Source organism: Rhinolophus sinicus, linkage group LG11 (genome assembly GCF_036562045.2).
Source record: "Rhinolophus sinicus isolate RSC01 linkage group LG11, ASM3656204v1, whole genome shotgun sequence".
Classification (NCBI taxonomy): Eukaryota; Metazoa; Chordata; class Mammalia; order Chiroptera; family Rhinolophidae; genus Rhinolophus; species Rhinolophus sinicus.
Genome location: NC_133760.1, coordinates 29,638,863 through 29,666,091, shown reverse-complemented (window position 1 = coordinate 29,666,091; position 27,229 = coordinate 29,638,863). Strand labels below are relative to the sequence as shown.

Below are 27,229 nucleotides of genomic sequence, written 5' to 3'. Positions count from 1 at the left end.
TTGCAGCTGAGAAAAATGGAGCCTCAGCAAGATTTGGTGAATCTCCTACGGCCACTCCAAGTCCACGTGCTCCCCCGACCCACGGTGAGTCATGGAATCAACATCCCTGGGACCTTCCTGTCCCCGCTCTGGCTGAGATGTCATTCTCCTGATTTTACTTCCTCACTTCCAACCTTTCCCTGCTGGTGCTCCTGGCTCCCAGGAGGTGGGGAGTTACAAATCACTGCCTCGAGATGGCATGGACCAGATGCCTAAAGTGGAGGCCATAATTCACATCTGGCTACACAGCAGTTTAAATGGACTGGCATGACATCAGCTCAAATTTTAAACACTGAAGATACCACATAAAACATGCAGATTTTCACTTTCTCTGATCAGATGAGATGCTTGCTGGCTGGCCCTCCTGGGTAGCAAGCCACCTGGAGCTAAAGAGCAAGGTCCTCTTAGAGATGGGAATTGTTTGGGAGGAAGGAGGTAGACAGCTTTTATTTGGGGGCTACATTGTTTAAATTTCCTTATGAGTAGGTATTATTTTCATAGTAAGACAAAAGCCAGGGAAAAGATCTTTGAAAAAGATAGCAGGAGACTAGATGCTGGTTTCTTGGCAAAGAGTGGCTGGGCAGAGGGAGGGCCAGGCTGAGGCCGAGGTGGAAAGATGAGGCAACAGGACACATTATCACTATTGCAGCTACATGCCTCTCCACAGAGCTACTGAGAAATCAAATTTAAAATACAACCTGTACTGCAGTGATGGGAACAAAGGTGATTTTGTTAGCTGTGAAGTTGTGCCAGATATCAGCAGCATTTCCCAGACCAGGATTGTAACTTCTCCTCACTGTTTGCTTTTTGGTATTGAAAAGAGTAGCGTTTCTCTAGCTAATGACTACTTCTTCCGCCTCTTGGCCAGTATTGTGAAGCACCTTGAGAACCTGTTTGCCAGATGGCACCCTAAGTCATAGATGTGAAAGCCGGGAGACAGCAAGCACATTTCTTGTGATGAGTTGAATTGTCTTCCCAAAATTGATATGTTGAAATCCTAACTCCCCAAAACCCCCAAGTGTGACCTTATTTGGAGATAGGGTCTTTCCAGAGGTAATAAAGTTAAAATGAGGTCATTGGGGTGGACCCCGATCCAGTATGACCCGTGTCCTTAATGGAGATCAGGACACAGACAGAGGGAAGATGATGTGAAAACAGGGAGAGGACAGCCATCCACAAGCCCTTTTCTTTCAACTTTTGTCTGTGTTTGAAATATTCTCAAAATAAAGCTAAAACTTAAATAACAACAAAGATAGAACAAAACAGTCAAGTTCCTGAGAAGGCTGCTGCAGACCCCAGGTAGCAGTAGCCTTCCAGAAAGGGCTGGAATTTAAGTCCAGGTTTTAAATGGCTTTATTTTTTTTCGTGATTCCCCCCCATACACACAAATATCTCAAGTCCTTGCAGTATTAAAAAGATCCTGGGATTTGAGTCTGGAAAAAATCCTGAATGCAGTTCATGATCTGACAAGTGACTGAAGAAAGCTGTGTATTGATTCTGGTGACCCTCACGATTGGTTTTTAGTCTGAACTGGCTGCAGAGAAAGGGCTCTTGTCATTTGGGCGATGCGTCCTGAGACAGAGTCCCTTCTCTCCTGATCCAGCCACAAAGTCTCACTTGAGTTAGTGGGAAGGTTCCAGATCACGCTTCCACCAACAATGTTCTCACCTCCGATGATCCGCTCCAATGGCATCTGTGACTCTGGTAAAACCCTGCTCCCTGGAAAAATAGAAAACAGCAATTTCAGCAAATGGTGGACCCTATTCTTACAAGAAGCCCAAACCCACCTGGACGACATCTGCTCCATAATTGCACCTACCTCTCTCTCTCTCCCAAACACAGACCTCGTGCCCCCCACACTGTCTTCACCCAGAGACCTAGAGACATGAATACCAGGTCTTCAGGTGAAGAAGGCAGTCGATTCTAAGTCTAGACAGCTCCCTGACATCAAGCCAATGTTACCGAATTAATGGGAAATACCACTACAACTCCTCTATAAACACCATTGCCTTGGAAGTCAAAGGAGCAACAGAGTAATTTTCCCCTGCGTTCACAGTGTGCCCCTTAAATCCTTTTTGTGTGACGAATAAATAGACAGATGAATATCATCCTTTTGGTTTGAGTCAATCAGAACTGATACCATATTAACTTCTGTTATAAGCCATACGTGGCCCCACTCACTTCAGAAGGGCCTCCAGCTCCCGTTTGACTCTGCCCACTACGGGCGGCCCCCGGTAGGTGAGGGCCGTGTACAGCTGCACCAGGGAGGCCCCCGCCCGGATCTTCTCCAGAGCATCCTGCCCACTGCTGACACCGCCAACCCCAATGATGGGGACTCTGCCTGCAGAGAAGCACAAGGTAACACCATGAGGAAGGGCGGACGATGTGAGAACCAGGAGCTCCGTTTGGATTCAGCCCTCAGCTCCCCTGCTGAATGCAGCAGTTCAGGGAACACGGATTCTGTTCATGACCCCAGAGTCCAAGCCACACACAAATCCAAAGACACGGACACTGACTCCTTGCCTTGCATGAGTGCATACATCTCCCGGATGGTTTGCGTTGATAAGTCCCGGAGGGGCTTCCCACTCAGCCCTCCTGTTTCAGAGCGCAGGGCACCCTGGAGGCCAGGGGGGCGACTCACTGTGGTGTTTGTGACAATCAGTCCATCGATGCCCAACTGCAGTGTGAGACAGAGAAAGAGCCCTCCAGCTGTGGCACTGACGGATGCAGAGAAGCTTCCCTGGAGGGTCTGATACAGCAGCCAGGCCAGGCCCCCACACCTACAGCCCCCAGAAGCAAGACCTCACTAGGCTTCTTGAACAAGTGTCAGAATGAGCCTCAACATGGCAATAGGTGCCATCACGTAGTACCACCCCTAACGTTCCATTAGGACAGGGTTTAATCCTTACAACAACCCACTTTAGAATGTCCTGTCCAAGGCCTCCAGGTAATAAGTGGTGGAACCAGGATCTGAACCCAGGGCTGCCAGGCTCAGTCTGTTTCCACTATTCTCCTATAACACAGAGCCCTGGTGTTAGACTGAAGAGAAAGAATATGGGCATACCTCAGAGATATTGCAGGTTCAGTTCCAGACCACCACAATAAAAGGAGTCTCACAATAAAGCGAGGCATAATCCTTTTGCTGCGGGGGGAGGGGGGCGCGCAGGGATGGGGGGTAATCGGGGGTCTTGACTTCTATTTATAAAAAATGCAATGCCTGTGAAGCACAATAAAACAAGGTATGCCTGTACTCCAGTCTAACCCAGACTGGCCAAGGATGCAAGCACAAGCTTTGAGGCCCTTGATGGATGAAGAGGAGGAAAGAGAGAAGGAAAGAAGCATGAAAAAAAGACACCAAACCAGCCCTCCGTATCACAGAACGGAAACCACAGGCTGCCGTCTGGGCTGGCCCAGCCAAAAGGGGCAGACGCTCCCCAGTCCCGCCTCGCACCTCTCTCACCACACTGGCGATATCCTCTTTGTCCTGGGCCGTGAGGTCAGGCGCAATCTTCACCAGCAGAGCTGGCTTCTGTGCCCCCTTCAGGGCATCCCTCTCCTGCAGCACCTAGAGTGACACGTGGCCAGAGATGGGGACCCCTGAGACCACAGCCTGAGTGAGGGTGCAACTATGACCTGCCCAGATAAACTAAAGCATAAGCAATTTCTCCTTTTTGGAAGACAAAGCCCTCAGTTATGCAAAAGACCCCATCAAGGCGAATCCGATTCCATTCTGTTGAACCAAAAAATCCCCAAGGTTGAGTCCCTAATGTGGTCACTGACATCAGCTAATGTAATAACAGTTAGACTTTTGTTCCTAAAGGACATAACAAAGGAATTCTGTCAGAAGTACTGAAATGAAAAGTCATTCCATTCATTCATTCATTCAATGTTCTAGATACTAGGGACAGTGTAGGAAAATGAGAGACATGGTCCCTATCAGAGACCTTATGGTTTAAAAGCAGGGACAGATAACAGCAATTAATTACTATTGAGCATAATCAGTGTTGAGATTAAGAGATTCGAGTACAGTGAGGGGTCCTGACTGGTCCAGGTCGAAGGACAGCTCCTAGATAATGACATTGAAGCTTCCCCCTGAAGAAGGAACAAGAAGTAGATAGGACAGGTTGGTGGAGTGGGACCTAGAGGTGTAATTGCCCACCTTGGTCAGCAGATGGCGCAGCTCAGCCTTTCCCTGAAGGCTCCGCAGCCCAGCCGTGTTGGGACTGGACACGTTCACTACCAGGTAGTCAGCCAACGGCCCCAAGACTCGCACCCCCTCTGCGTAGTCCGAGGCAGCGTCCACCGAGGTCTTATTTTTCCCCAGGTTAATCCCCAGCGGCAGCCCACCTGCAAATACCGCTGGTCAAGGTTTTGTCCCCACACACCATTTCCTTGACGTGAACAGCCCATGGACACAGCCTTCTAGGCCTTCCCCTCTCTCCAATGAGAACTTCGGCACCAGCTGACAAATACTGCGAAGGGCATGGTGCTGCTGCCTGCTGAGCACGAAACAGCTCAGCACCTTCGTCTGCGTGGCAATGTTTGGGCAACTACCTGATGTTTTACAGCATTGTGCCCTTGTTCTTTTTAAAAATTAAATGGAAAATGGAGAAATTCAGAATGCAAATACTAGTGATAAAATAGGCATGGCTCACAAATGTAATACAACTGAGAACAGACAGAAATTAACAGGCATGTCAGAAGGGGTAACTGTTTACTCTCAAGGGCTGCTCCTTGGACTTGGGTGGAGAGCCTGGGTGTGCAGTTGTGAAGAAAATCCAAAATTAAGAATATGCATAAAATACTGGAAGGTATTTTCAATTATCATGCCTAAAATGCAAAGGTATAATTATTTTATAATTTCAGTTCTCTGAGAAGGGCCTCCCCTTTATAACTAGGATGACCATACATCCCAGTCCTCAGGACAGCCCTGACTACTCCGGTAGCCTGGGCATAATTATTAATGCCTGCTCCCCGTTCACTTTCCAAAGTGCCTCAATTTGCACAGTAAGTAAAACAGCCACCTTACTTAAAAATGGGATTATCACTTGACTTGCATTTTGGACTTTCAGAAAAAATACATTTCAGAAACAGGCTCTGTGTGAAAGCAAGGGGTTGTTTGTACTTCTCCGAAGATACCATCTTATCTGTACAGGTCAATGGTATGTCAGTGGTACTGGCTACTTTTCCATCTGATAGTTGGGAAAAGACCTGAAACATCAAGTTAGCTCACAAAACGTGTGTCAGGTCAGGAAGGACCAAAGAACAACATCTAGTCCTGCTGACCCCCTTCTCATACCCTAAATGTAGTCACCCTTTTATCATCAGCTTGAAAGTAAATGAGATTTGTGTAGCTAATTGTTGGGGGAGGGGGCAGCGGGCTAGAACCCATCAGACAGGTTATATAACAAGGTCTCCACACTTCCCATGTCTAGAATCCATCAAGCCAAAGACATTTAGAAGCTGTCATTCTTTGCCACACAGGTAAATTGGCTTGAAAGAGAGTACTGCTTTCATGTAGCGAATGAATCTTTCATTAATAGTCATCTGGCCAAACTGACAAGATTTTGGAGTTAGACAGAAATTGCTGAATTACTCTATCCCCAAAGGGCACCACAGCTTTTGTCAACTCACATCCCTTGGCATGGTGCTAGTGATAAGCTGTCTTTAGGGCTTCTAGCTGCTGGTAAACAGCTATAGCTCTGCTATAGGACTTTGCTTCACTGCAATGAATTTAGCACCAGACTGGGGGTGAGGGGATGGGCGAGGGAGGACAGGGGAGAAAGCTGGTGTGAAGAACACTGTGAACAAAGAAGGCAGAAGAGTATCACAAACCATAAAAGTCATATTACGACCTTCAAAGTTCCCCAAAAGGTCTATAGTATAACAGGGTCTAGTGCTGTCAAAACCAGGGATTTCCAAACAAGGTTACTTCCTACTCCCAAAATCAGAGATTGCTAACAGCCTCAGTCCTTTCAACTTCCTTCCTGAAATGAATCTGATATCCAGAGGTTTTTCTCATTTCGCCACCAGGACATCTAATGAGACTAAAACTTCCTGGAAGGAGTTCCAGAGGGATCCAACGAGAAGAAAGGCGATAGCCCCAAACAATCTAAGGTCTGGTGAGGATAATACAACCCTACCCCACTAAGTGCATCCTGAAGGACAGACAGCAGAGCGGAGAGCCCCTGGGAATGAACATCAGCATATACGAAGGTGCCTTCAAAAATGCCTGGTATTTCCAGACTCCCAAATGCCAAGAGTAGTTACCCTGAGTGGGGAGAGTGTGAGTACTTTTAATTTTCTTCTCTATGCTTCTCTGTAGTTACTAATGCTTCTATAATTAACATGTTTATTCGTACAATGGACAGAAGGACAACAGAAGCAGAACAAGATGGCGCTCAAGCCATGCCTACATCTCACTGCCTATGTGATCACAGGGGGGCCACTCTCCTTTGCTCACTTCCAAGCTGTGCAGTTAAGATATAACATAGGTTATGTAACAAGGCAGAAACTAAGTGCATCTTTGCTGAGTTGTGACATTCCGTTAAAATCTTGCAAACTGGTAGAATCAGGAAAATTCCTCTGAGAGAGGAACCCTGAGTTCTGTAGTGTTTTTTCTATTGCTCAATCATGTCTGTCACTAGGAACGTTCCTGATGTTTCCCCCACATTTCCTCCCAATAAATGAAGAAAGCCCCTTTAACGCAGCCCCACTTTACCTTCTGTGAGCCTGGCCTGCATCTGCTGTCTGGCCCGTAACCTGTGTTCCACCACAGAGAACCCGTGACTATTAAATCCGTATCTGTAACATACAAGCAGATGGGGAAGGGACAAGGTTAGAGCCCTCAGCCAGAAGGCAGAGACTTTGGAGACATACATGGTTCTATGGCTATACATATAACTTTTAAAAGCAGAAAAGAAAAAAAATGAGAGTCAGTTCTTAAGACTTCCAAGGTCTAAACACCCTGGACCTCCTAGAGAACATGTCAGAACACTATCAAACACAAAGGGAAAGGGAAATTAAAATGTGCAAACAAGCCACCCAGCCAGCTAGCACTGGCTACAGCTCAGCCTCGGCCCTATAGCTGCCCCAGACTTGTATGAGTCCAGCACCCCCTCCTCTTTACCTATGCACCCCCCACACACACCCAGTGGAGCCCACTCTGACAAGCCCGTCTTTCCACCTCCTGCCACTCTATGTCCCCATCCTTTCTGCCTATTAAAATTGTCTTCTCTTCCTGACTCAGACCAAACTCTCCCTCTCCTCGTTCCATAAAGCTGCCAGACACAAATGATCCCTCACCTCTTGGCATTCACTGAGCACTTTGCACCGATCTTTCTCCTGGCTCGGGATCTATATGTATGCTTAAGTTCCCCTACTGGGTTATGATCTCCTTGAGGATCGAGGACATGTCTTACTTCTCCATCACCGTACCACTAGACACTCCACAACGGCAGTGACCTCATCTCTCCTGCTCATCTCTGTCTCTCCAGCCCTACTTGTGGGTCATTGACCTTTGGCCATTCCCCCTTCCTTCCTGCCCTGATACTGGGTGGGAATGACAATATCTCCTTTCCCAGCCACACTAGCCACTGAAGCATGACCGTGCGACTGGGCATGATCACTGAGATACAAGGTGATGCCTACCGGGGAGCTTCTGGGAACCACTCTCCCCAGTATCTAGGCTTCCTTTTCCCTTTCTGCTCTCAGACGTCCCCATGAAAGGACACAACCCTTGTAGCTGGGTAGATGTCTTACAAACAAGAAGCTATGGTCCAGAGAAGTTGGGCCAGAGTCCTGACATTGCCGTACTGCTCAACCAACCCTGCCTACTACAGCTGTTCTGAGAAGAAATAATAACAAATGCCTATTGTTTAAGTCACTTTGTTACTTGCAGCCAAAAACACCTAACAGATAGAGTGGCACATGCATTTGCTGACTTGCTGAATGAATGGGTGAATTTATTCATTAAATTTATTGAGTATGCCAAACAGAGCAAGGAGGCTGAACACACAGGCTCTCCGCTCTCGGCCACTTCTCATCTACAGGATTCTGACAAGTACCGTCACCCTGGAACCTCCAGTGACTTGGACGTTCTAAAGATATCAATCCTATCCTGCAATGTAGCAGAAAGATCTATAACTTGATTGCTAACGCTGAAAAATTTACCTGAAACAAGCACAATAAAGCGGGAAGTGCAGCCTAATAAATGTCACATAGGTGAGTCTTCCAGAAGGCCAGTAATGGCTTCAAAGATGCCTATCAAAACCTCCCAAGGAGGCGCTTCACGATTCTGTTAACAAAAAGTAGGAACTTCTTCGCTTTCTGGGTTTGATGTTGTGAAAATTGCACAGGGATTATAAAGAGAAGGTCTTTACACAGTCTACAAGGATCTCTCTTACAAAAAGCAGCTGCATATATTGACGATTACATTTTCCAGTTTACTGAAGGCTAGGGCTATACTGTCCAATCCAAGAGCCATTAGCCACATGTGTTACTGAGCACTTGAAACGTGGCCAGTCCACACTGACAGGTGCTGGAGAAAAAAATACACTGGATTTGAAAGACTTGGTACAGGAAAACAAGGTAAAGAGCTAATTAATCATTTTTGTGTTGATGATATGTTAAAATGATATGTGGGGAGGTAGAAAAGAGTAAAGGGGGGTCAAATATATGGTGACGGAAGGAGACTTGACTTGGGGTGGTGAAAACACTGCAATATACAGATAATATATTATAGAATTATACACTTGAAACATATATAATTTTATTAACCAATGTTACCCCAATAAATTTAATAAAACTAAAAACGAAATAAATGATAAATAAAATGATATTTAGTATATTAAGTATTTCAATTAAATATAATAATTATCACAAATAATTAAATAGAACATGTTACTAAAATTAATTTCACCTATTCCTTTTTATTATTTTATCACGGCTACTAGAATATTTTAAATTACATATGGGGCTCGCATTATATTTCTACCAGACAGTGCTGGGCAAGGGCATTAGAGTAACAATGTGGAAAAAGCACGTTAACATCAAATACAACTAAAAAACTCTAAAGTCAAATACACCTAAATCCATACCCAAGCTCTCAAGCTTATGGTCTCGTGGTTGTAGCTAAATTATGTAGTTTTCCAGGTTTTAGCATGTGTACATGTTAAACTGAAATCCCAAAACCTACTTTTATGCCTGGCACATGGTATATGTTCACCATGATCCCTGAACATTCCAAGTGCTAGAATAATGTCCACACTGCATGACAGAAAAAAAACATCCCATGCATTCTGCTGGGAAGAAGGCATCCCTGTTACCTCTGGGCCGCTCACCTACCTGTTAATGATGGCTTGGTCCTCCGGGAGACGGAAGACTCTGGGTCTGGGGTTTCCCTCCTGAGGTTCTGGGGTAACACTGCCTATCTCAACAAAACCAAAGCCCATCTTGTAAAGTCCATCCACAGCCTCTCCATGCTTGTCAAAACCTGCAGCAATTCCTACTGGATTTCGGAACTTATGGCCCAGAACTTTCACTTCCTAGGAAGAGGGAGACAAAATCAGAGGTACACAAGGCTACACCAGTGTTTCTTAAGGTTAATTTCTGGCACGTCTATGTCAGAATTCCCTGGGGACCTTGTTAACCATCCGATCCCAGGACCCCTCTCCAGACTAAGGAATCAGAATCTTTGGAGGATGGTGGGCAGAATGGAACTCTGAAGGAATCTATTTTTAGTGGCACTCTGCAGGTTATTCTGATACCTGCCGGAGTTCAAGAGCCATCAGGCTTTGTCATCCAGCACCAAGACTAAGGAGAAAAACTGTGTTGCCACCATGGGTTGGATAGAAGATAGACACTATGTTTTCCAGTTACCGCTAACATTAATCCCTTCTTATCCACTATCCGTGGTGGGAGAGAGTGGCCTGTTGGTGTCAGCCTCTAACTAGTGCTATTCTGAAACAGTGTCAAGCAGCAAAATCCTTGAGTCAGCTTAGGAAGTCAGACCCACCTGGGTCCCTTCTCATCCAGGCTAATTCAAAGCCCAGTGATGTCCCCTAGACATCACTGTGGGGCGCTTGAGGGAGCAAAGTGCTCTGCTAGGCAAAAGTGATGGCTGGGCTCCAGATCCAGGCTGTGGTTAGAGACAGGTTCTTCCCTGTCAGACACTCTTATCCCACTCTTTACTCATTTCTGTTACACCAGGTTCCAGGACATTCAAACTAGCAGTTTGGGATGAGGACAGCTTAAAGAAAAGAATACTCTTTCTGATTCTACAGTGCCCTTCAGTACTTGCGTATGGTAAGTCAGGTAAAATGCCACATCTGCTCAAAATTTCAGGATGGGGACGTGAAAGGAATTCTAAGACAAAAAGGGGAAATGCAGAGAAAGACCCCTCTGATTTATAATAGTGACCCTTCCCCAAAGAGGTCTGTATGCGTCTTATTTGTTGTCCTCATGTTCACAGCATTCTGATGTCCCCCATGTGGTAAGAGTCTCTGAGATGGAAACTGGCGGGGCTTACAGGATGCAGATCCTAGGACACGGATTCTTGTTTTGTTTGTTGCTGTAACCCTGGCACCCGGAAGAGCAGCAGGCACATGGTGGGGCCCATGTGTTAATGTAGGACTGAATGATGCTGAGACAGGTTTTTATATGCCTTCCTCAAAGGGCATGGCTAGACATGCCTATGTCACATTAGATGATTAATGACTGGCATGCTTCCACATTTTGCAGAGGTGAAGACTGAGCTACCTGAGACCTCAGCAAGGCAGGCCAGTGGCTAAGGAGATGGTTGCCAAGTCAGACTCCATAGGTTTGAATCCTGGCTGTGTGACTGTGGGTAAGTCATTTAACTACTCACTGCCTCAGTTTCTTGATGTATAGATGAGGATGAGTTTTTCATCAGGGCTAACTCGGGACTCTGATTTTTCAAAAGAATCAGCACCAGCTTTGTAAATTAGGGGACACTGACCTTCACTTTGTATTGCACATGGTGTTTCAAGATCACCTACCAGCATGTCAGAGTCTTGAAACGTGGCACGAGGAATGAGCCCCAGGGAGGTGACATGAACAGCCAGCCTGTGGGCTGACTCGGGGTCCAGCAGCCCCTGTAGAGTCGGCATCAAGTATTCAGCATAGAAATGCTCATCCCCCGTGGCCGTCAGGTAGGAGGCGAAGAGAAGTCCTCCACCCCCCAGGATGACCAGGGCATCCTGGGCCCGCTTCTGGAAAAAAGAGCCCATTGTCCAGGCTGTATGCAGCACCCTCTCTGAGCCCTTTACACCCACACACAGAGGACATAATCACATGTCACATGAATGATGTCCCTAGCTGGTCTCCGTTATTTCTACTCTTGCTCACACATAAGCCTCTATAATCAAAAGCTGTAACTACACTTCTGCTGACACACACTCTTCTGGCCCTGAAGGACTCCAGGCCTGAGTTTCAATAGAGACAGTACTGGCCCCTAAGGGACATGTGGTGGGTATTTGGGAGGGGATATTAATAGATTTAGTGAGCAGGAGTCAGTGAAGTCAGACATCCTGCATTGTTTTAGACTTTCTGGCAGATGAATTGTGCTGGTCATGTATGACTGTTGAACATCCTACTGATATTCAGTAGATAAAAAATACCTACTCATGTTAGCTGAGCCTAGAACCAAACTATATTTCACCAAATAAACACAAACTGTCTCCTGCAGTTTTTATGTGCATTGACTTTGGCAGGAATACAATTACCTTGTAAATAGAGGGATGACTATACAGTTTTGCATAGAACATTACCAAGAATTGTTCACTATCTCAGAAAACCCCGTTAGGAATGGTACAGTGCTTTAGTTGGGGCAATTGACAAACATACTTGTAGCACTAGAATTTCTAAGTAGAGGCTTAAACACTTGACTGTCTCAGTAGGTGAGTCATGCCCTAACATTTACATATTGAAATACATATTTTATTATAAATTAATTTCTCTTTACATTCCAGTTAGGGCTTTATGTTGACTTTTAAAAATTATACACAGAAAGATTACATTACACATAACTTCTATTTCAGGATAATAAAGGGGGTTGCAAAATATTTTTTTTTTTAAGGAGCATTAGGTCTTACTGGGTGAAGAACCACTCTCCTAGCTCAAATCTGGTTCATACTTTTCTCTAATATTCACTGCCAGATGTTGTCACTCATTCATTCATTCATTCAATCATTCATCAACTAGTGATTGAGCACTCATAGGTGGGCTAAACAGACCAAGTCCCCGCCTTCATGGGGAATACAATCTTATGAGGAGACAGAAATCAATGATCATGCAAATATGTAACTGTGACAATTGCTATGAAGAAAAAAGTACTATAGGGTAATGGAAGAACCCAACCTTATAAAAGAGGTAGGTAGCCTTCCTTGAGGAAGTGACACTGATATTAAGAGGGTAAATAGGAGTTAACTAGGAGGCAGTGGGGGTAGAAAAAGTCAAAGGGCTCTTTCCGTGGCAGAGGAGACTGTGATGCACCCAAGGAATGGGGGGAGAGGAAAGGTTTGTTTGGAACCAAGGAGTAAAAGTATGGCTTGAAAAAGAAGTTGGGGAGACAGGCAGAGGTTTTGGCCAGAATTAAGATTTCGGTTTGTTCCCTAAACAAAGACGTGACATGATCAGATTTGCCTTTAAGTATCACTCTTGGCTGTTGATTGATACAGATCAAGTATTCATTTGTCTCTCTCCTGGTCTCCAGATTGAGGGAACGCCCCTTAATGTCAATCAACAAATATGTGAGCACCGTTAGTTACATAGAGCCCTCGCCCTAAAATTTTATCTAGGATTGGGACGTGTCTTCTTGTAATTTCATTCCACGTTGGATGCTGCACACAGTGCTAGGAGACCGAGTGTTCACTGAGCTCCTCTGTGCCAGGCTCATTAAGTTTGTCCCACGTGCGCTGACATCCACCCAGACACGCACGTGCCGTTTACACACAGACCGAGTACGTGAACAAATGCACACTCACTAGCCTTTGCACACACACACACACACACACCATACACACACACACGGGCCCACGCTCTCGGAGCCGCCTCCCGTCCACATCGCGCCGGGGCTAGCCCTGCATTCCCCACTAGCCTTGCTCTCATTCGGACTCTCTCGCCACTGGAAGAGCCCCAGTTTCTAAACTCACTTTCAGCTGTCTCCACGCCATGCTCCTTCCGCCACTAGGCCTGCCTCTGTCCCATTTCCATTGGAGGAGATGGTGGGAAGACGTCTAATCCCTGCCCCCGAGGCTGCCAACTCACCAATCGTCGGGCAGAAGGGTGGGTAGGGCGCCTCTGCTCCACCCCGAGGACCTGGTTGGACGCTGGAGCGCGCGCGCGCGGGCGCAATCGCAACAGCCACGCCTCTTCCGCTCGCCAGCCGGACTTCCGGTGTTCTTTCTGGGCGTCGCGGAAGTGCAGTTAGGCGGAGGGCGGAGGTCTTCGCGGAATTTGTCAGCGTCTTTGCTACCTGGACAAAGATAGCTTATATGTGGTCTTCATTTCTAAGCAATACTGTCACCAAATCATTTAAGTTAAAACATTTTATTGATATGCTTTAGGTAAAGCATGTATTGAGAAAGTATATATCAGGCACTTTATAAAAAGTTGAAATGAATTACAGCACTAAAATATCTGCGTAGACTTTAAAGAAGATTCCATCAACATCAGGTTTCGCTTTAAAATGCTTAAAATGTGTATCTGTTTCTATGTATGTACATATGTTTATGAGGATGTTGGAAAATTAAGACTAATTGAAGGTACACTGCACCCACACCATTTCATTGCAGCACAGACTTGGACTGCTCTGCTAAGAAATCTTCCAAATAAATTGCAGTCTTTTTCCTAGCATTTGAAACATTTCAGTTTTATAGTTGTAGTTCTCACTACTGTCCCCCAAGTACAGCCCCACACACAGACAGACACACACAGGACTATTTCTCTATAAATACCTTCCACTTTCTCACTTCTATGCATTTAACTTACATTGACTCCTCTGCTAAGATGCCGATTTCATCTGCCTAAATGTAGCCATCCTTACATGGTCAGTTCAAGTGCTGGAAAGAATTTCTTCCTCAGCTGAACCTTCATAAATGTAGACTGTACCTTTCTAGTAGCGTTTTCTTTATTAACTACAATTATTGTCTTTTCTTTCCTAATTAGACTAAACTTTTTAAAGTAGGCGCCATACCACATTAATCTTCCATTTGATTACTGCAGTGTTTTTAAAACAGGGATGTATTGGGGTAAACATTTCAGAAAATTTTTAATTTTAGTGTCCAAGTCCATAATGATTTTAAAGAGTAATTGTAAGCATCATTTGGATAACCAGCTGAACTCTGAAACCTGCCAAGTGATTTCAGTGCCCATGTTTATTTTGGCACCAAGAAAGAGAACTGGTTAAATATATAAATGATGAATGTGCTACAGGTAACCAAATGACACAGGTTTTTTTCAGCAAGTTAAAGAAAATTGAGAGAATTGACTCTTTCCTACTGCGTGACAAATTCAAAAGGATCTATGCAGCTGTAGGCCAGAACCATGTATATCTGACAAGTGGCTATTCAGCAAATTTGAATTTCATTGGTTTTCAGTTTTGTTTGTATTTAATTTGTATTCATTTTTTCGTTAAATATTTATTCTTTGGCATTTACGGTTATATAACATTTAGGATAGAGTTATATAAGAGATTTAGGATAGAGTAAATATTTAAGAAACAATACAATAATTTAAATCCGTGGTTTTCTTTTTTGGGAAAACAACACATTACTCAATTTTCAGCAACACTGACTTAGATATTCATCATCCTGTACTCCCTTACAGCTTAGACTTAGCAAACAAAGATCTATTATAAAGCTGAAGGCATATCCAGTTGTGTAGACACAGATGGTGGCGCCCCAGCTATGGTATAAAGGCCCATTGCTTTATTGATCTTTGTTTTCAGCTTACAGGAACTCCACCTGGATCCTTAAAACAAAACAAAACAGAACCTTTTGTTTCCTTCACAAATGATTCCCAATTCCTAAACAAATAATACTAATAAATAAGACAAACCCACTAATAATGTATTTAAAGGCGCAGGCAGCTGCTGAGCCTCCACACTTTTCATGCTCATAGTTCACAGAGAATATGTTCTTCAAAAGAAGAACCTGGCTTTGGTTATACATCAGAACAAGTATACTTCTAGGAACTGAGCTAAATAACCCAGAGCAACATGGTAAAAATAATTGTTATCAGCTTAACAGGTTTCACTGCAGCTTTGAGAAAGCAGAAAATTATTGCCGTGCCCAGGGAGGACACCTTGCTTACACTTGGAACCAGAAGGTTGAAGAGCTCATCTGGAACTTTCTGGAAGAAGGGAAGAAGTGGTGGATTGCGCACAATTTAATGCTGCTGGGAAAATATCAAGAAAGAAACAATCCAGGTAAGGCTCTGAGGTTTAGTGTTTATTAAGGAAATTTCCTTGCTTTTATTCTGGAACAGGAGAGAGAAAAAATTTAAATCTTTCTGCCTTTGTATACAGAAAAATCAGTCACTTTACTTCATTACCATTATTCCTCTGAAATATTTCCACTTTTGTGCTATAGCCTTTGATTTGTCTGTGTAGCAAAGATGACATTTTCTCAGTCTATCAAAAGTTAACTTACCTAATATTTCACTGAAAGTTTTGTGCAAATTCTGAAGTAGGAAACCATTTCCCCCCCCTTTCTCCCACCTCCCCCCACTATTCTGGTTCAAGCCGTTGTTTCTCAGTCTAGTTGTATAGGACACAGCTCCCTGGCCCATGCTGGGGAGCCTTGCACTTATGAGACTTGCACTCCCCCCCACTGAGGCATTCGGTTGCTAGCCTCTGGTCAGCCGCTCACGGCAGCTTACGGCAGCTCCCAGCAGCTCCTGCGGGCTCCTAGCCACTCATGGCAGCACACAGTAGTCCCCAGCAGCAAACAGCAGCCCGCAGCAGTTCACGCCAACCTCCAGCAGCTCACCGCCAACCTCCAGCTGCTCACGGCAGCCCAGCTCCAGGGAAAGCTGTTCACAATCTTAGCTGTAGAGGGCAGAGCTCACTGGCCCATGTGGGAATTGAACCTGGCGACCTCGGCATTAGGAGCATGGTGTTCCAACCACCTGAGCCACCGGACCGGCCCCGGGAAACCTTTTATGGTCACTTTTTTCCTGATAAATATCTCTTCATCATTCTTGGCTGCAAGTTTCCTAATGCAGAAACTAGAAATTATTTATCTGTTTTCTTTATTAGATAGACATATTCAAAATTATGCACCATAATCTTGTGGTCTTAGAGAAAAATCCAAGGCATTTATATCATAATCATCTTCATTGAAGTCTAGGTAAAGTAATGCTAAGCCTTGTGATAAAGAACACATAATATGAAAAATATAAACAATCTATAATATGTGAGGGGAAATCCTCAATTTTCATCTATTGAAAACTAGCAAAATTTGGTTTTCATATTTAATTTCTTTTTAACGTTTGACTTTTGAGGATGAGACTCATCTGGGTCTGGTCTCTCTTCCACAGATGTCACAGCCCACTGGGCCACAAAGCCCACCAGGTGCACTTACATGTCCAGAAAGTCCAATCGGATCACCTCAAAAGTAGACTTATGCTCACTGAGGCATTATTTCATTTGCCAGGCTGGTAAGTGATGAAGCTACAATCTGCCAAAAACTAACTTTAGAAACTGATTCTAAATAAAGAGAATATGTGAGCGCATGTTAGCAAGTCCATGAATGATAGACCATAGAACCGATATAAAGATCTTGATTTTCATGATAATGATTAGAGTAAGAAACTGTTCATTTGGAGTGGCTTTCTTATGCATCTCACTCTGGTAGCTGGAAGGAGCTGTGCCATGGTGTTCCCTTCATTGCATGGGCAGAGTGTGTGAGAAAGTGTATTATTGGTAAGCCCCATGTGTGTAGTTGGGTGTTTTTTGTTTTTTGTTTTTTTAATTAAGCAATGTTTTTCATGGTGGTGGTTACATAAAACATTTCTTAGCTCATGAATTCTCAGAGAGCTTATGATGTCTCAGATTATTTAGGTAATAATTCTGTTCCATTTTTTAAAAAATCATAAATACATTCTTACTAAAATAAGTATCTATGAGTGTTTCATAAAAGAGAATACATTGCAATACTTCTCTATCACAAGAAATATTTCTCTGTTACAGTATTCCTCAACTACTGGGTATTGAAATGACCCAGTATTTCAATGTAATGAATTTCTAGCTTCAAATCTCTCATTCTTACCATTTCAAGCTATGACTGATTTTGCCATTATAGCATGCTGTTGTTAATGAGACCAACGTTGTGAGCCTGATCTCTGCACAAGTCCAAAGGTCATGTGTTTCATTCTCACAAACTGCATCCCTAAAATTGGCTGGCCATCTTACATTTGTGAACTATTTTTCATCATCTTCAGAATTGGCAAAGCAACTCCTAAATAACTTAAATGATGACGAATATCCATCCATCTTTTACTCTCCAAGAGTTGAGTTTTTAGACATTCTCAACTGTTCTTGGTTTTGGAGTGAAAATGTATTTTCAGATATCATTCATGTACTTGCAAGAGATTATGGTTATGAAATATAGAATGTTTGTGAGGAAGATAATCTTGGACAAAAAAGAATTCCATTCGATTAATCTAAGCCAGTTCTGCAAATTCTGAGCTTACATTCCCATAATGAGAGGAAGAATGTTATAATAGTACGGCTAAGAACTCAGGCTCTAGAGTCATGAGTTCATGAGTCAGAGTCTTGAGTTCATGTCTTGTTTCTATGACTTCTCAGCTGTGACACCTGGGCAAGCAGCTTAACCTCTGTGCAGTTCAGTTTCCTTCAAAGGATTGTTATTAGAATTAAGATAATACAAGTGAAGTGCTTGAACAATGCCTGGCATAATATTGTAATTATTACTGTTAATATTATATTATTGTGCAATTTCTATTTTTTGTTTAAAATTTATTTTCTGCTTCTAGATAGTTTCATATTCACGTCAAAGTGAAAACACTGAGAGATCCAATATTGTTAGTTAACCTTTAAAACTAAAGTATTTGCACAATATAATTGCTTAGAAGTATTTAGATACAGCTATCATTGTCATAGTGTTTACACATTTTATTATGAACTTAAGAAATACTTTTCCAGAATAACATATTAGTGGGAGAAGTATTTGTAAATTTGTTCCTTAACATTCAAAAGGTAAGTCTAATGCTTTGTGTTATCATAAAGTGTTACTGAGGTTACAGATTGACTTTATCACAGTGGAATAGTTGAACTCATGATTTTTCTTCATTTACTAAAAAAAAAAAAAGCACTTAAAGATTAAGCTCACATATAGAAGTATTCCTTTCTAAGATATTTTTATTTCCAGAATGTTTGAATAAGAAGTAAAAGTTTGTGTTCAAAGTGGTATTGTAATTGGGTTGATATTCACCTTGTATGTACCAAGACAGACATACTGGTTGTGTAAACTTTGAAATACTTCTATGCCCTTGGTAAAGTAAAATAATATAAACTCATTACTTCAAACTAATTATCATAGGATGACATGACAACCATTAATAAATGGAGTTCTGTCCTGGCAACCTCTGAAAAATATTTGTAGCACTATCTGCCATCTCTGCTAAGGTCACAGTGTCACACATCCTTTTGAGACACTCTGTGCCTTAGGAGAATCATCAGTTTACCATTATCCTTAAATTGCATACTTGTTACTACTTCTAAATAAGTTAGCTTTGACTTTGTTCTAGTTTAAGTAGTAAATGGGTGATGTTTTGATATTTATAAAATCAGTAGTTTGTAATAAAATACTAAACACAAATTCCTACAACCCTGGGTGGAAAGAATGGATCTAAGAAATAATCACCAATGACTGCTAACATCATAGAGAGAGAGAAAGACATTATGTGACTCCTGACAGAAGTACTTGGCACCATCTACTGAATATTCTTATAAAAAGTAGAACTTGAACCTGACTAAGCCTCTAGAGCCAACTAGTTTACAGGAAGTAAGAGAACCCAGGAACATGTTAGATGGCACACAAAAACATGTACAAGAATATTTATAGCAGCTTCATTTATAATAGCCCAAAACTGGAAATGACCCAGATGTTCTTTAGTAGATGAACGGTTAAATAACGGTGGTACATACATCTATGTCATGGAATACTGTCCAGCAATAAAAATAAAGTATTCATACACACAACAACCTGGATTAATCTCCAGAGAATTCTGCTGAGTTAAACAAGATCAATCTCAACGTGCTACGTACTGTATGATCCCATTTATTTAATATTCTTGAAATGAAATGACAAAAGTCTAGGATGGAGAATAAATCAGTAGTTGTCAGGGGCTAAGAAAGGGGTAAGGGCAGGAGGGAAGTAGGCGTGGCTATTAAAGGGCCACATGAGGGGTCCTTATAATGATGGAAAATTTATCTTGTCAGTATCAATGTCAATATCCTGGTTATACTATAGTTTTGCAAGATGTTGTCCTTGGGAGAAACTGAATAAAGGGAATGTAGCATCTCTCTATTATTTCTTAACAACTGCAGATGAATCTACAATTATCTCAAAATAGTAAGTTTAATTTTTTACAAAGAAAGAAAAAATGCCCCCAATGTATGTATACACATCACTTAGGAAGTATTCTTGCCAAAAATTAGAGAAATGCAAATGTAAAATAAACTGAGATACCATTTCCCACCTATCAGATTGGCATAAATCCGCAAATTTAACGTATTCTGTTGGCAAGACCATTGAGGAATAGGCAATCTCATAAATTGTTAGTGGGGATACAATAAGATACAATCATTATGCAGAGGAATTTAGCAATCTCTAGCAAAATTAGATATATATTTACCCTTTGACCCAGCAATCCTGCTGCTAGGAATCTATCCCAAAAGTCCACTGGCAAAAATACAAAAAAGACACATACATAAGGCTATTCATGGTAGCCTTTGTAATAGCAAAGAGTAGAAGCAATTCACATACCTATCAAGAGGGGACTGGTTGTAAAAAGAAGGAAGATCTCTACTGCAGTGGGGTTACATCTATAATATGTTTTTTTAGTGGGAAAAAAGCAAGTGCAGAACTACTACTTTATGCTACTTTAATCTAAGAAAGGGGTAATATGAATAGATGTGCATATTCATACAAATATATGTATGAACATAATAGAAAAACAAAAAACTATGGAAATGATTACCTATAGGGGAGGGGGGAGTAGAATAGAAAGGACAAAGAAGGAATTTAAACCTTTCTGAATGTACTTTGTTTAATAGTTTTGACATTGGAACTCTATAAGGGTTTTACATAATTAGAAAACAAATTTAAAATGAAAAAAAGCAATCCCTAAAAATAAGGAAAAAGAGAGCAGGAGAGGAACTAGTCGTACCAAGTTTAGATAATTTTTAAGGGAATTTTGCTCAAGAGCAGGAATGAATTGAAGCCATAATTCCTGAGGCAATGTAAATTGTGGGGGTTTTTTTCCTTAAGATGGGAAATATAGTATTCTAGGACAGTGTTCTTGATCCAAGCTAGTGTGCTACTAGAGAATATCATTTTGAGTAGGAGCACAGGGAGATTGTAGTAACAGGAGAGAAGGAGGTGTCTGTGGGTACAGATGCTGGTAGGTGGGCAGATTTGATGGAGTGCGTGGAAAGACTTAATTGCTTCCATATTTCCCTTGCTTCTACATTTCCCCTTGAGGCAGAAAGCCAGGTTATCACTTGACCTGACACTGAGGATCAGGGAGACTCCTAGTTGGAGATTTGAGTAGAAGTGGGAAAGGGTCATCTAGGAGAGTGGAAGCAGGAATAGACTCGGGGAATACAGTATGATTGCTAGGCAATGTGAAGGCAGGCCTTTGGGGTTTGTGATCCTGAGTTTAAACTGAGAGATAGTCAATTAGGTTGTAGAACTTTCTCTGCCATGTTCAGCAGCGTGATGAGAAACACCAGCTTTACACAAGGCACATTCAAGAATGTTATTGTCCATCTTCTGAACTCTTTTATCTCTACCAATAGGAATTATAGACTACAAAGGAGAATATTATGCTTAGAATGTAATTTCTTAAAATGAACTTAATTCTCTGTCTTCTCGGTGTTGACCCAATCAGAGGACCTAAGTTTGAGATGTTGGATCACATAAGGTGATCTGACTGTGCTCCAGAGCAAAAGAACTATTTCAGAATTCCTACATTATTGTTCTTTAAACAAAATGGATACTCTTTCATTTGTTTTCTTGATTATCACGTATGTGCTTGTAATGCTTATTTTATAGACTTACAGTTAGAGCTGTATCCTGTAAATTAACTTTTGCATTGATCTCCAAATAGATGCCTTTTCAGACCGAGATGCCAGTTATGAAAGAAATGCAAATAATTCTCATTTACATTGGATGTGCAAGAAGACAAAAAGAGAAGTTGCAATACCGAGAAACCAAATGACCTCAGGTAATGTGTGGTGAAATCAATTTCTTGCCCTAAAGGATGCACAAGACTGAATTAATGCTGAAATATGTCATCATAACAGGTATCCAATAAATATTGATTGCATTCTATTTTGTCTGATCTTAATATTGCAGTCTTTGCTTTTACTTTATAAATTATAAATACTTAGTTTCTTGATATTCCTTTGGCCACCCTCTTTTTACATATGTCTAAATAAAAGACAAAGTTTTTTCCCCCAAAATGTCCCACCAAAAAAAGAGAGGCTTCTTAAAGTCTTTGCAAAGTCCTTCAAATTGTGGTGTTGTCATGTAGTTTTTAAAATTTTGAAAAACAAATACCTTTTGGGGAAGATGCATTAGCCTGAAGTGAACTCAATCAATATCAGTGTTGGATGATTATAGCGATCACCTGATAGAATGGGTGGAAAAACAGACAAATTTAAAGTGGATTTAGTGATTATTCTTAGGGGTAGGACCTCACAGCTTCAAGTGTTAGATGCCCTTGTCAACAAGCCCTTTATCCCTTAAAAGAGCTGGACAAGGTGGGAGACGTTTATAAACCAAAGTGAGCAGGGTTACTTTATTATGTGGAGCAAAGAGAAGTCTTGGAGCAGGGGTATGTAACTTGCACTGAGCAGGCAAGTGCTGATTGGTTGACCTGGGCCTACTTTTTCTAGAAGAGCCCAGCATAGAAACTTTCTCAAGTTTTGGTTTGCTGAAGTGGGACTTAGCATCTGAGTGGCTCCATCCCACATCACTTTTGTTCTGTATTACCTGCACTGTGGATAGTAATTTTTCTGCAGCATTTGTAGTTTTCTTGAAATCCTCTAATACCATTTATTTCTCTTTTAATTTATCTCAGTCTTATGCATTTTAGCTTCAGTTGATTTATCCTTAAGACTTTGTATTAAGGATGTTAAATAGCTTTCTGAATTTTTTTTCTGTTGATAATTTTCAGAGATATAATTTCTTCTGAGTCCTCTGGATTCAATTCCCAGATTCTATGATATCTGTGGGCTCCCTTTTGGTTTTTGGTTTTCCTTATCTTTTAAGGCAAGATCTTTTCAAACACAATGTTTGTCTGGAGACCGAGAAATTGGGTCACTCTTAGTTCAGCAGCCTGTTGGCTTAGGTAGTGATCATAACCCCTTTCTAGTCAGTTCCCTGTTCCCAGCAATCTATTGACCTAATAACCCTAATCCAAGGTGACATTTTCCTCAATTCTACATACATTGCTTTAATTTTCACATTGTTACACCCATTACCCAGTTGAGAAAATCAAGGCTTCATAGTTATGGTAAAAGGCAAACCAGCTCTGGAGCCCTGGTCTTTTGATGCAGAATCCAGTTTCTTCTACCCTCCATCCTGTGTGCCTTGATAAAAAGACATGGTATATGATCAGAAGAGCATCTCAGGACTCTGTCCTCCCCCAGCAGTAGTAGCTACAGTGATTCTGCTGATAAATGTACATGACAGTGCTGTGAACAACAGAAAGTGTTATAGGAAAAGAGAGAGAGGGCAAAGGAGGCTTGCTGTAGTTTTAGTGGTCTCAAACACTCATGCCTTGAAAGAAGTCAGCATAAGGTAATAGCAGATAGGCATGTTAACACACTGATATTGCCTTCAGAGCATAGTTTTCTTGCTGGAAAATGTGGAAGTTGAATGAAAGCAGTAATGATGATCTGGTAAAATGCTGTAAATGATCATTTTCTAAAAGTCTATCAGAAATATACTCTAATTTGTTAATAATGAGCTCTTCTTAGTAAAATTATGACAGGTATTTCTGCAGTGATGTTTATCTACTGGCTACTTTATGATTGATGTGATTTAATATTTATTTTCATATCAAGTGTAGCTGAAGAGTAAGCAAAGGGATTACACATTAGTGATTTGTAATGCTTCAGCTTCAGAATTCTAATTTGTCTACAGATTTATCAATAGTGGGAAATGATCACTCTGGTTTCCTATATATAAAACAATCTGCATGTTTAGCCAAGAATAAAACATTCACAAATAAAATAGGAAGAAATATTTCTATCCTAGGCTTTTACTTGAACTTAATCTACTTTTTTTTTTCTACAGGAGCCATTCATCTTTCAACCACATGTCACCGACGTGCTTGTGCTAACCTTGTAAGTACTTAACATTCACAATACACATCTTGGAATATTAGTCTCTTTGCCATCCCTTGTGGGTCCTGATAGACCCACAAGGGTCTATCATAGAGTGCTCTGAACAATAGTTTTCTAATAAAGAAAGGAAGGTGCTTAAGTGCAGGAAAGAATCAGGTTTAATGGATGCATTATTAAAGACATTTTTAAAACCTGTCTTTGGCTTTTTTTTTTTCGTATAATTCATTTGTTGTTTGTTTGTTTGTTTATTTCCTGCTTCATTCCAGAAAGGACTTATGGCATCTTACAAAACTAAATGCAATGCAATAAAATTTTAAAACTTTTTTATAAAAGGAAAAAAGTAAGAAATCTTAGTGAAAGGAAAATAAAGGTAGAAACTCTGCATAACCTATAAAATTTCACCTTCAAGAAATTTCTCAGCCTTTTTGTCTTTGTGTCCTACATAGAAATCTTTTAGTGGATGTCTAAATATAGATTTACAATTATTTGATCCACTGCAAAAAAAAATGTTTTATCAGTATAAAAGAGAACATGGGGCGGTGGCCGGATTGCTCCGTTGGTTAGAACGGGAGCTCTCAACAACAAGGTTGCCGGTTCAATTCCCACATGGGCTGTGCCCCCTGTAACTAAAGATTGAAAACAGCGACTGAACTTGGAGCTGAGCTGCACCCTCCACAACTAGATTAAAGGACAACAACTTGAAGCTGACGGCCCTGGAGAAGCACACTGTTCTCCAATACTCCCCAATAAAAATTTTTTAAAAAAAGAACAGGGATGAACTAAAAATCCCTTAAGTCAGTATTTCTCAAGCAATGTTCTGCAGAATAACAACCAGCATTTGCTTAAAGTGTTATTAGAAGGAAACAAACTTTTTTGAGTGTAGAACTTCTCAGAGCCCTTCAATGACCCGAACCTAACTTCTCACATCTTCACCACTATGACCCAGTCCAAGCCACCGTCATCTCCCATCTGAACTTTGCATCTATCCCCTATTAATCTCCCTGCTTTGGGCTTTGGCCCCTTTCTATCAGTGCTCAACACAGCAGTGAGAGGAGCCTGCACGACAGAAGTCAGATCATGCTCTGCTCCTCAAAGCCCCCTTCCCATTTCATTCAAAGTAGAATCACACTCTTCTCAATTGCCTGACACAGGACATGCTCTCCCACCCCATCCCTTATTCCCACCCCAGCCCCAGGATCTTTTTTATCTCCCCTCCTACCACTTTTGCTCATCTAGCTTCCTTGTTCTTCAAATAAAACCAGAAGGCTGTGGCCTCCGGCCCTTTGCACTTGTCCAATGTCCTTCTCCAAAATAATGACAGAGCTTTCTCTCTCCCTTTATTCAATTCTCAGCAAAAATGCCCTTTCCTGACATTTCAGCACCTTCTCTGACATACACGCTTTCTTTGTTTACTCTTACTTTTTTTTCTTCATGGCACTTTTTGAATACGTGATATAATTTGTCTCTCTGTATCCACCACTAAAATGGATGCTTCATGAGGGCAAGAACTTGGCTCATTTTGTGTATTGCTGTATCCCCAGTTCCCCAGAACATTGCTTAGCACCTGGTGGATGTTTAATTATAATTTATTGAATGGTTGACAATAAATACACTAAGGTAAATTGTGAATCTTAAAGAGGATAATACAGTATGCTGCTTTCTCAAAATTGTTTGAGCACAGGATCTTTTTGAGAGAAAGGTCTGTTAATATCTCACGGGACATGAGAGTTCCAGAGCAATTTTGGAAATACTGCTTTAATTTTCATTATTTGGTAATACCAGATTTAGCCTTTTCCTTTCCATATTTTTATCTTTTAGTCCAAGACCCTGTGCCATTCTATCAGCCCATTTCCTTCAGCACTACCCAAAGTCACGCAGCAGGGTGTATCAGTCATATTGGTACCTACCAGCCAGCTTCTCCCTGTGATCACAGAGCTCAGCAGGCCTGCATCTGTTACACATGCTGAAAAAGCTCTCGTAGAAATAACTTCAAGCCCCAAAGAGGACTCATATTCAGATGTCTTCACCACTCATCTACAAGCATCCTTTCAGAATGCCTCTCAGGTAAATACAGAACTGGGTACCTCTGTGATACTGAAAAAGCACTTTTATTCTTTTTTTCTATTTAGGTGATGCTTCATGAATAGTGATGCTAGAAGGAGCCTGGTTCACCCTTTACCTCTGAGCAGAACTATACCCGAGAATGCCTGACAGACAAGTATATATCCCAGTTAAAAGCAAAACCAAAACAAGTCCATGAAAGTATTCCATAATGGGTTGTATACCCATTTCAGTATTGAATGTCTTATTATTATTTAATGTTATTATATTTAGTGCTTCAAATGGGAAGGAACCTTTGTTCACCTGCCCCACTTTTTCAGCAGCAGCAAAACCCCTGGACAACTCCGACTCACCATCTCAACTCCCTTTCACCTTTGTTCCCTTTTTCCCACAAATTGAAGAAAAACGCAATAGCCACAGTATTGACTGAAGAAAATCATCCTGCTTCTCCCCATCTTTTTTGTTTTAAACACAAGCCTTCCTTGTGTGCAGTCTAACATTTCCCTGCTAGAAAAGAATCCTGTTTACTCTGGATCTGCTTTCACTGGTAATGAGTTAGCATTGTGTTCTACTGGGGGGGAACCAACCTACAGTAGCTTAAACAAAGAGTGTTTGTTTGCCTTAACTAGAACTCTGAAGGTAGACTGTCCAAAAGAGTCTACAGATAAATTATTAGAAATATTAAGAGAATTTAGCAGTGGTGCTGAATATCATCAGATCAGTATACTAAAGTTATTTGTATTATTACACATCAGCAACAATCAGGAATTAGATTTAAAAATATATATAATAGCAAGTACCTGGGAGTAAATCTAACCAAAGGTATGTACAACTTCTATAGACACAATTATAAGGCTTGAGTGAGAGACATTAAAGAAAAGCTAAGTAAATGGTGAGACCTACTGCAATTCAGCCCTCATTACACGTTCTGCTCTAAAATATTGAATAAGGCATCCTCAGTGACCTGCCTGGCTAGAGCTACAATGGCATTAAATATAAGACCTGACCTCCACTGCTAAACGTGCAGTTGTGTGGCCACTGTGTCTCATATCTTCATTCCTTCTTATTTACATCTCAGTCCCAAAGTATAAAACCAAAAATGGGTGGTCCTCAATTGCAGGGCCCACGAGGGCAGGATCACAATTGACTTTAACTGCTCCAACTTCCGAGCCTAGCAGTACACAGTAGGCATTTAATAAGGACTTACTGAATTCATGATTGAATTAAGCTGTAAGTGGGTTCTTCTCTAGAAATTGGGCCAAGTAGTTGGAATAAACAGATTTGTCTCAGGGTTGGACTTTCAGTTCAGAAGAAGTAGCCTCTTACGCTTTGGGACCATGTCCAGTGTTCTAGGCTTGTTTTCGCAGATGTTTTCTGCTTCCCGCCTCCTGCCATGTGGTATTTCAAGTACTTCCCTCTTGAACATGAACTCTTGGATTGAGGGAGATAAACACAATGGGAAACCCAGGGGGATAAACATACGTACTTCTGAATAGAAATTTTGTT

At 41.6% G+C, this 27,229-nt stretch overlaps 1 protein-coding gene and 1 long non-coding RNA gene across 7 annotated transcripts; one reads left to right on the top strand and one right to left on the bottom strand.

Annotated features, from left to right (window-relative positions):
- Positions 1–26,025, top strand: LOC109461199 (polycystin-1-like protein 3). Of its 2 annotated transcripts, XR_012490134.1 has the most exons (9): positions 1–84; positions 6,073–6,325; positions 10,249–10,344; positions 10,780–10,885; positions 15,301–15,487; positions 16,600–16,719; positions 21,418–21,534; positions 23,613–23,662; positions 25,481–26,025. It is a non-coding gene; the product is annotated as a polycystin-1-like protein 3 (long non-coding RNA). The 2 variants fall into 2 exon arrangements; XR_012490133.1 differs by lacking the exons at positions 1–84; positions 6,073–6,325; positions 10,249–10,344; positions 10,780–10,885 and having other exon boundaries at positions 14,496–15,487.
- DHODH (dihydroorotate dehydrogenase (quinone)) lies at positions 1,375–16,073 on the bottom strand. 5 transcript variants are annotated; one of them, XM_019757154.2, is made up of 11 exons: positions 15,940–16,073; positions 15,373–15,453; positions 13,327–13,534; positions 11,058–11,270; positions 9,385–9,584; positions 6,761–6,843; positions 4,199–4,386; positions 3,491–3,604; positions 2,563–2,716; positions 2,221–2,380; positions 1,375–1,758 (listed from the first exon to the last, which is right to left on the bottom strand). In XM_019757154.2, the coding sequence occupies exons 4-11, from the start codon at positions 11,166–11,168 to the stop codon at positions 1,704–1,706; spliced, it is 1,065 nt and encodes a 354-aa protein (XP_019612713.2). In that variant the 5' UTR covers positions 11,169–11,270; positions 13,327–13,534; positions 15,373–15,453; positions 15,940–16,073; the 3' UTR covers positions 1,375–1,703. The 5 variants fall into 5 exon arrangements, with proteins under 5 accessions (XP_019612713.2, XP_074170744.1, XP_074170745.1 ...); XM_074314643.1 differs by having other exon boundaries at positions 13,327–13,530; XM_074314644.1 differs by lacking the exons at positions 15,373–15,453; positions 15,940–16,073 and having other exon boundaries at positions 13,327–13,655.
- Positions 26,026–27,229: the final 1,204 nt, after the last annotated feature.

Bases quoted from the DNA above. Each gene is read 5' to 3' on its own strand.
- DHODH (XM_019757145.2), bottom strand. From the start codon at position 13,232: ATGGCGTGGAGACAGCTGAAA. The intron at 3,605-4,198 runs GTGGGCAATTAC...GTGTCACTCTAG, and splicing joins TGCGCCATCTGCTGACCAAG to GTGCTGCAGGAGAGGGATGC. The intron at 2,717-3,490 runs GTGCGAGGCGGG...CTCACACTGCAG, and splicing joins TCGCCAGTGTGGTGAGAGAG to TTGGGCATCGATGGACTGAT.